Source organism: Salmo trutta, chromosome 5, assembly GCF_901001165.1.
Source record: "Salmo trutta chromosome 5, fSalTru1.1, whole genome shotgun sequence".
NCBI classification, from domain to species: domain Eukaryota; kingdom Metazoa; phylum Chordata; class Actinopteri; order Salmoniformes; family Salmonidae; genus Salmo; species Salmo trutta.
In genome coordinates, this window is record NC_042961.1 from 18,184,105 (window position 1) to 18,194,414 (window position 10,310).

General features: G+C 43.9%; 1 protein-coding gene across 1 annotated transcript in view; it reads left to right on the plus strand.

Annotated features, from left to right (window-relative positions):
* The first annotated feature begins 1,050 nt into the window (after window positions 1-1,050).
* Window positions 1,051-10,310, plus strand: part of LOC115193789 (B-cell lymphoma/leukemia 11A) — a 31,913-nt gene continuing 22,653 nt past the window's right edge. The window contains 2 exon segments of the mRNA XM_075074281.1: window positions 1,051-1,518; window positions 5,725-6,114. Of these exon segments, the coding sequence (XP_074930382.1) occupies window positions 1,464-1,518; window positions 5,725-6,114 (445 nt within the window). The 5' untranslated portion in view covers window positions 1,051-1,463.

Genomic DNA, 10,310 nt, shown 5'->3' on the forward strand with positions numbered 1-10,310 from the left:
TTGTTATGTCTTCTTAGGTGTCGTTATTTAGTCTGCACGGGCGGTGTTTAACCCGTCTTATATTACCAAACCCCATTATGCGAGTATTTACACCCCCTCCCCCTTCCGCAGGTTCAACCTGAAACACATCTGAAACGTATTAGCCTACATGGGTGCTTATGGGAAGACTCCCACGGTCTGTTCTTCAATGAGTTTGGATTCCACAGAAAGTGTCTAGTCTCGAAGTTTGACCCCAGTGCCTACTAAGCCGCCTCGCCCACTGAACCCAAAACCCAACTCTGAAGATTCAAAGACCGGTATAGCACGGATTGGACACCTCTCTTATGTTTCATATCCCGGGTTGGTTCTCTATAACTGCGCGCGCGCGTAAGGTTTAATCCCCTTGCCCTCTCGCCAGAACCTGTCTGTCCAGTTCATGCAACCCAGCATTCACGCGCTCCGTTTCGTTCGTTTCAATGGCGCTTCGCCCTTTCTCCTTATGTACCTATTCTGAACTTTGCACTCTGCATTTACACACACACACACACACACACACACACACACACACACACACACACACACACACACACACACACACACACACACACACACACACACACACACACACACACACACACACACACACACACACACACACACACACACACACACCAGGAGTGTTACAAGAATGTATTCTCCTTCCACCACATAGCCCCAGCCCTGACTCGAGTTCCCTGGTCAATGTCCACCAATGCAACAGCCTCTGTTAAATGTCTAAATGTCTCTCTCTGTGTTTCTCTATTTCTCTCTTTCCCTTCCTGCATGCAGCATACGTCTGGCCCCCTTCGAGCTCCTGTCCACTGGCTTTCCTTGCTCTGTTTTACTTCGTCCACCGCCCCCCCCCCCCCACACACACACCCTCCGCTCCCGCCTCACACACGCACACACACACACACACACACACACACACACACACACACACACACACACACAGTGCACATTGCTTTCATTAGACATCTCTTTCTCTCTCCCTCACTCTCTCCCTCCCCCAAGTACCTCTTGTCCGGCCCCCTGATCTTTCTGTCCATTGGCTTCCCCGGGTCTATCTTTCATGTCCAGCCCCTAATGAGTGTCCATTGGTTTTGTTATTTCCCTTCCCTCCTCCCACTTTGCCGCTTCGCCCTGCCCATGTTTTGTATGTCTGTGTCCATCCATCTCCTGACGTTCAAGTTCGCAGGAACGTCACGTCCGCACTTGAACTTGCAGCTCAGGGGGGCTTTTGCCATTTTTTCATCTCTCTCCCTCGCTCTCTTTTAAAAAAAGCCATGACGGCGATCCCACAATCCATCTTCCCTGCGCCATCGTTGTATTATTTCTAATTTATTTTGGATGTCAAAGGCATTGATGAAGATATTTTCTCTGGAGTCTCCCTTCTAACCCGGCTCTCCCGATGTGAACCGAGCTGAACGCTGCCACCAGCCACCATGTCTCGCCGCAAGCAAGGCAAACCCCAGCACTTAAGCAAACGGGATTTTTCGCGTAAGTACATCTAAATTGTCATTTCTACTTTTACCACACTCCTTCCTACTCAGTCAAATACTGTGTCCATTCAGAAAAGCGGAAACTGGGTTACATGGAGCGTGATTCAAACGGGCACTTTGGACACTGGACTGCACGGACCCGCGGTCAAGTGGACTTCACCGTGAAATCGAGGGGAGAATCTCCCCGGGTGAAATACATATGCGCGCATAGCATATTCTACCCAGGCTGAAAGAGAAAAGTTTGATCCAGCTTTCACCCCTGCGAAAAATCGGAGAAGTTTGCAGCGAGAATGGCATTACATTCACAGGCACTGGCTTTGGTGCCCCCGTTGCCTCCGCCACTAAAGTGCATAGGCTACATTAAGGTACGCGGAGCGTATGGGTATATGCATGCTTTCCGCGGAGCTATGTAGAATATCGCCCGGAATATCCTGTACCGGTGCCTGTCTTGGATCGAGGCAGGTTTCTCCCCTCTCGTGCTATTTTTGGAAGGTTTTCAAAAACCTGGAAGTGGATTTTGTTTGGGGAAAATCTCGTGTCCAACTGTTTACAAGCACGGAGTACGCGTGTAGCTCCTCGTAATATATATATATATAAACGGCTTATTTGTACCCTGCTTGTCCATATATCCTTATCGAACGGATTGTAGTGTTTACATTGATTCTGCAAGGTGTTCTCATATAGTGGCGGGAAGCGTATGCTTCATGCTGTCTCGAGTAGCCTAGTAAAAGAGGGTGCTTCGTAAAGAGCAACAGGACCAACGCATTCTCTTTTCTCTAGCCTATTTTTCTTCCTACTTTTTACCAACCCAAATTTGGAGCGTTGGTATTTATTTTAGTTTATCACGCAGTTCATTACCCTAAGGTAAGCCAAAACAAGAATAACAATGTCATGTTATTTATACTGTAATTACAATGTAAAGAAAATGTTGAATAATAATACATTTTTACGTTTAACGAGGCTATATGGGAAACTCCGCTTAGCACACATTTATTTTGCTATGGTTTATTTTGATATGGTTGATTTAGTTTGCATACATAACCAGCATGTTTACAATGTTACAAGCTGCAGGCAGTTACCTAAATATGCGTTTGTAACAAGAGGGATCACTAAGGTAGCCAGTCCAATACCCGTTGTTGCCACACCGTGTATTTGTCCCGCAATCGTCCCTTCAGTAGCGCTCGAATGCTGTTATATGCGATAACATACCATAGATCCACGTTGTTGTAACATTGTATCGTATCGTGTGGTATTGTTAGGTTTCCGCATGAAGTCGAGTGGCTTTAGCCATATCTCTGGGTCTCAGTATAGCCAGGGCATACTGCCCAGCTGCATCGGCAGGCTTTTGTTCGTGTCGGAATCCCGTCGCTAGGAGGCAGACAACGATCAGAAACTGGATGTGAACTTGAACCTGATCAATTTCACCGCCACCTCAATCTACATATTTGAGGATATGTTTAGAATGCAGGGAAACGCATACGGGGATTTTATACGGCACGTTTCCCCTCCACTTTCTCTCCAGTTTCGAATAGAGTTATTTTCCACAGGGGTATGGAAGTTGAACACCTTTCAATACAAATGTCAACATTCTGTAGTCCTATAATTTGTCAAACTACCTAAACGCAAAAAATCTCCATCAAAAAATCTTCAGACCCTTTTTATTTTATTTGAAATGGTAGAAAATATCATATTTTACAATAAAAAATATATTTTTTTAAATGTGAAAATGCATCACAAAACATGTCCATATGAATAAAAGATAGGCCTATGATGGCTTTAAATGAAGGTTTGAAGGTTTTTTTTTTAGCACATATTTCGTATTAGGACAAAAAGGACTATTATTTCCTGCCGATAAGGAAGGTATCAATAGTGTTAATGGTAGGCTAATCAAACCCCTTGAAATGTAATGGAATTTACAGAAGTGGGAGAAGAGATATGTCACTAATGTTTGCCACCTTTCATTCCTATGGGCTGTGCATCAAACAACACACATCGTTTTTCCCACATTGTGCAGAAATTACAGTTGTTTTAATATCATGCAGAATGAAATCACTTCAAATGCATGAATTAATGTGTACTGCTGCCTTACATAGCTTGGTTTTCTTATAGCCAGTTAGAAAAGAATTGTTCCACGACAGTTTTCTTCTTTTTATTGATTTGCCACGCCGAATTGAATTAGTGACAAATCATGTTTATCCCACACATTATAGGAATAGGCCTAAAATGTAATGTATCTCAGTGTGCATACTCTGATGCAGCCTATATTTTTGTTTTTATCTGATATTGATTGCATCACATTGGTTTAGGAGCCGCACATGTATTCGTGGAAGTGATATTAATCAGTTCATGTTTTGAATAGGTACAAATGTTCAGGTTTTCAATTCAATTTCAAGCAGTTCAATTTAGACGGCACAATATGGTGCTAAATACTTTGCATAGGCCTCTGCAAAAAAAAATTGCAATCAAATGATATCATTAAAATAGGTGTTTATCCCTTTGTAATTAAAACCAACAATGCGTTATGCAACTCTATACAATCTACTCTCAGTTCAAGTTTAAGGTGAGGGCTTAGTCTGCTTTCATTAGATTTTATCCAGTGAATTTAATGCCTAGGGTTTGTTGTATAACCTCGTCTGTTCTGGTGGTAGACCTGACGTTAAATTAAGGGTAGTAACCGCGCAATGTTATCTCTATGTCCCTGTTCGCTCGCAGATGTCGTGTAGGATTGCTCGTTCAAATGATATTTCCTTGCGCGCGGTGGGAGCCAACCCACATTCCGCCCTCTCTCTCTCTCTCTCTCTCTCTCTCTCTCTCTGTCTCATACACACACTCTCTCCCTCTATCTATTATCTATCTGGCTCTAGGTTGGGCGGAAATAAATGTAACCTCAGTTCACAGGATCCTATCTATTTTATCAAACATCCCTACCAATCATCAGCCACTACAAATTGAAATCTATTTTTTGATTCTCAGTGGTTTTAAGTTCATTAAAATGTGAAATTGGCAGCTTAGTAAAGAAGGTCAAGATGCTTAACCATTAGGAAGCTAAAAAGAAAGCTACTCTCACCTCGGAGCTACAGATTTCAAACACGACGGGCCGCTCAGTAGTAGGCTACTTAGTAGTAATAGTAGACTCCTGTCTAACCTCCCTTTGTGGTGAAATATCTCCCATTTACACAGCTCGTCGTCTGTCCGTGTATAACAAGACTGACACTCCCCGTGTGACAAAAGGCAACTTTCAAACGAGTCAAGCGTTAATCCCGGCTTCCACCGAGAGGAATTTACTTGAACGGTTCCTTAAGGCTGATTTCCGGCTGTAAAAGTGGTTATGTAGGAACTGTAAGTCACACACGCAAAGAGTCCAGGAGAGTTTTTTTTTATTTCGAAACACTCAGGCTGCTTGTCTTTTCTGCTCACACATATGTTGGAAACGTTTGTAATTTCCCAAATAATGAATTGGGAGAAACAAGCGTTATACTATATGAACTATTATTCTATCACATTGTAATGTGATTCTTCTGCACCTACAAATACTCTTTTGAATATGAAAAACACATTTTTGAAAACGAGATTTGAAAAAGCATTAAACATTTTTCCTTTTGAAGTATCCGACTGTCTCTTTCCTACTACGCTTTTGATTACTACCAGTCTATAAAAAAGTAATTAAATTATACCTATTTGTTATCTATCAAACTAAGGCTTTATTTGGTTTACCTTACACCCCCAAATAATATTTCACATCCATTATAAAGCCTGCCTTTGCTTAGATGCCTTTCTTAGTCGTTCTCGTGTTCATTTCAATGGATGTAAAAGTAAAAGTGGTCATAGTATGAAATTGACAGGCTGATGGGTGTTAAGTGGAGCTGTCTGTCTAATGCCAGTCACACTAAAAGTTAGTCACACACTTTTCTCTGCAACACCGCACAGGCATTACTGCTACTGCTACTGCTACTGCTACTGCTACTGCTACTGCTACTGCTACTGCTACTGCTACTACTATTACTACTACTGGGGGTGTAGTCTGATGACTACTACTAGTTTTGGCAGAATGGTGAGAGAGAACAAGCCAAAGCATGTGATCATTGTTTTGCACTGTTGTTGATACTGCTCAATTGAACAATACGCCTCTAATTTCCCTTCTCCCTCCCTCCCTCCCTCCCTCCCTCCCTCCCTCCCTCCCTCCCTCCCTCGTTCCTGCTTACAGCCGAGCCCCTGTCTGCCATCGTCTCGGAGGAGCTCTCGTCGGAACGCTGCTTGCAACGCTCGGACCGTTCAGAGAATGGCACGGGCACACTGCGGGTTGCCGTGGAGACGGAGCATGACCTGTTGACCTGTGGTCAGTGCCAGGCCACCTTCCCCCTGGGGGACATCTTGCTCTTCATTGAGCACAAGAGGAAGAGATGTCATGGACCCCCCTGTCTGGCCAGGGGCCTGGACAAGCCCCCCTCCCCCTCACCAGGCCTGGCCCTCACTCCCTCGCCCTTCCTGGCCTCACTTCGCACGCGCCCCGTGGAGGTGGGCGTCCAAGCCACGGCTGATGACGACCGCTTCTCGTTGTCCAGAGGGATCTGCCCCAAGCAGGAACACATCCCAGGTAACCACCGTTCCCCACAACATGTTGTCGTTAAATAAACAATAGGAGCTGCGTTTCAAATTCATATACAGTATCTCTGTTGGCGTAGGTGAACTTGAGTGAAGGTGCAGAAACATGTGTGCGTCACAACGGTATCCGTGCATGGGCACATGTTTAAATGTTGAAGTGTGTCACAAACCACTATTACTTGCAGTGACGTGTTTGAATATGTATATCCCTTGTGGGCTTGTGTGTTTATGTTGGGGAGGCGGGGGGTGTCGTGTAGTGTGGGTAAGCATAGACGGGGTACTGCAGAGGCCATATATTGGGCAGAAATGTTCCCTCTCCCTGTAGGATTGGCAGTCCTAAGAGACCCAGTGTGAATGCCACTGCCATGATTGGCTCAGATTGGGTCCTCGCTTAAGTGATCCATCTGATTGGCTAGGACTGTGAAACATCACAGGGAAGCCCAAAAGAATAGGATGAAATGAAACACATCTTATGAGTTGATTTATGAGATCGTTATCTCATCCGTGTCTCAGATCGCCTTGTTCTTGCTGGCTGGTGTTCTTAATTAGAGACACATATGCATCATAGTGCTACTGATCTCTAGCGGTGTGTGTGAATATGTGTGTGTGTGTGTGTGTGTCAACCTGCAGAGGGGAAACGGTTAACTTGGCACAGCAGTTGACCTCAGATCCATTGAGTTTGACAGAGAGGATGGGGGGAACGTTGGTTTTCCACAGTAATCAAACATAGCCCAATGGCAAAGTGACACTGGTGACCTTGACTTAGTGGCCATTTTACAATGGCTAAATTGGGGCACAGGGTGGGTGCACTGGCTGGCAATGCTGCGGACTCAACCCACCCACCATGCAGGGAAACAAAGATGTGGCACATGGGTCAATGTGTGTGTGTGTGTTTGTGACACTGCGTGTTGGAGGGAGTGGTTTAGAGAGTTTTATATAATTACACGGTTGTGCAGTGTGTATATGCCTGTAAGAGGCCATACACAAATTCTGTGATGTATGTGTTTTTGTCTGTGTGTGTGTGTGTGTGTGTGTGTGTGTGTCCACGGTTTCTCTGGGATATGTGTTCATGCCTTTTCAGGATGTGTGTTCCAGTTTCCCCATATAGGCTACAGCTTTATAGTGTGTGTCATTCCATGTGTGTGTGTGTGTGTGTATGCTTCCGTTTGTGTGTCCTGTTGTGAGGCTCTCGTCTGGAGTGTGTGTGTGTGTAACTCTATCGGTGTGTGCCGCTTGCACGGTGTGTGTCTGGGGGCTCTGTGAGAAATGCTGCTGTAGTTCTCTCATGTGGCTCTAGCAGATGTCTCCTGATCTCACTGTGGTCTCTCCCCACCACATCTAACGCCAGTAAACAAAGGCTTGCATTTTCTTACGCTCTCTATTTCTCTATTTCCCTTCGTACTCTCTTGTTTCCTTGTCATTTCTCTAACTCTCTCTTACTCTCTCTGCCATTTATTTCCCACCTCTCTCTCCTCCTCTTTCTCCCTTAGTCTTTCTTTCTTTTTCACTCTGTGCCGTATAACAGAGGAGGAGTGTACACTCGGTTATGATGGCTCGCCGAGGAAGAGTCGTTTATTTAAAGCATCTTAACGCCACTAATTATTTGTTATAGTGTAGTTTTTCTGTCTATTTCAATTAGGGTTGTCTTTCAGTGGTTGGCAGCACTAAATAAGGACTGGGAAAAGATGAACTAGTAGGATGGATTTGAGCAACAAAACAAGACTGTTAATCACTCTGCTTGTAAACAACGGCAGAAATGCTTGGGAATATAGAGAGTTAAAGGGTGGATTTCAAGGTGGCCATAATTACAGTTCCTCTAGATATTATTTTAGAGTTTTCATCTGGCCTGTCTCATATGTGTGCGTTTGAGTGTGCAAGTGTGTGTGTTGTATAGAAATGCAGGGTAGTGACTGTGGCTCTGTTTTATTCCATCTCTTCTCATCAGGCTAGATATCCAGGTTTTAGGAAATGAGTCTGGCCTGGATCATCCTCATCAACAATAATTTAGATCTGACCTTTGATCCTTTAAAATGCTTTTGTGATTGGCTTCTGGATTTTGGTATGGAATAGACTCCAGACAGGCCCATTCCGGTGGTACGTTGGGCTGAGAAATGTAGTGTAAGGTGAACCCCACTGTGTGTGTGTGTGTGTGTGTTATTTGTATGCGCGTGTGTGTGTAGTGTGTGTGTGCGTGTGTGTGTGTGTTTTTTGTATGCGTGTGTGTGTGCAGTGTGTGTGTGTATGTGTGTATGTGTGTGTGTGTGTGTATGTGTGTGTGTGTGTGCGCGTGTGTCTGCGCGTGTGTGTGCGCGTGTGTGTGCGCATGTCGGTCTTACCTGGTTCCCTAGCTCATTGTCTTTTTTAGTTCAATCTTAACGGATCGGCATTACTAATCAGGGTCGTGTCTCGACTGTTGTGTGTGTGTGTCTGCTTAGCCGTTATGTTTTTAAAATAAGATGTTGCTTCAATTTCAGCACAAATGATCCCAGCCATTTAAACACACACACACACACACACACACACACACACACACACACACACACACACACACACACACACACACACACACACACACACACACACACACACACACACACACACACACACACACAGTCTCAGCCAGCAGCTAAACTGGGTTATTATTTACATCATAATGTAATGGGTGAGACACGTCTGGTGGGGTCAATGGTATTATAAATTAATGTTATGTTTTGGAATCATTAGGTGTGAATTATTTATGTTTTATATTTAAAAAAAGATTATTACTATTATTATATTAATCCATTTGTATTGTAATTTTTAACAGTAATTGTTGTAATTCTTTGTTTTACACAAAGCATTTTCAGTAACAGATTTTTACAGCTATAGAGTTGTTTTTATATTGTTTCTGCACCATGAATATTTATTACTGTGTATTATTGCATTGGTAAGTGTGGTAGTGGGGAGATTGTCATTGGTATGTACCTTAGGAAAATATGGAGCATTGCTCTTGTGGTGTAATACCCTTATTTACATATCAAACAGCTCTGTTTGAAAAGACAGAAGGCAGTACCTGTCGGGGAGTGTGTGTGTGTGTGTGTGTGTTCCATGTGGATTGTTGTCCTTGATTTTACTACAACCACATTAGGTTGGGATCTCTTACGCTCTTTAGTGTATTAATGCTACACTGTGTGTTCTGTGAGTACCAACACAGCACTGAAACTGACTGGGCCATGTGTAATGTCATGGTAAAAAAGCATGATTGATTGTGCAACACTGAAATAAATTATTCTTCCACTAACCCCATCACAATATGGTATACATATGGTATACAAAGCACTTGAGACTTGTTGTTACAAAGATATCTCTGTCCCCATGACTTTCTCTGGCTCTGTATGTTCCAATGTACACTATATGGTCTGGAGTCTCTGCATATTTTGTGCTGTTGATGCTACGGCTAAGCTAAAGCTGGCCTATTACATGATTGCTGTTGCGGTGTGGTAGATCAGGCGATTAGCCCGCACTGCTAGCACTGCTAGTGTTTCCTAAATGCACCTTTATTTTTTTGCTTTAATTTCAGAGCTCTCTCTCTCCCACTCGTTTTCTCTCTCAAACACTTTCTCTATATCATTTTTAATCATATTTGACACTTTCTCTCCCTCCGCTTCACTCTATCTTTGCAATAGTGTTAAAAGTCAATGCAAATCGGGGGCACCCAATTGGAATCAATTGCATTGTGTGTTTGTGTGAGTGCATGTGTGTGTGTGTGCGTGTGTGTGTGTGTGTGTGCATACGAGCCAGCTGCAGTCTCTGATGCCAAAACGCCATGCTGAACTAGTGAGTGAGTGTGTGTGTCTGTGTGAGAACAAAGCATCAGAATCTCCCTACCATTACCCCGTCGTCGCTCGCTGTCTAAATCCCCCACCACTTCATACGCCACTGTCTGTCACGACACCAGGGATCATCAAAGAGTCATTTGGTTTTGCTGGGAGGGTGCGTGGAAACATGCTCTTATGCTGGTCTAGCAGGCGCGTTTCTCTGCTTGTCTTTCCTAGGCCCCTCTGTAAGGATTCTCACCTCGAATAGAGCAGTTGTAACGTTGAGAGAGTGGATGATCGGCCAAGGAAAACGTCTTCTATACACTTTGGCTGGAGATACACATTGAACTTACCATGGCATAAGCAAAACACTGAGAATCTTTCTGTCTTT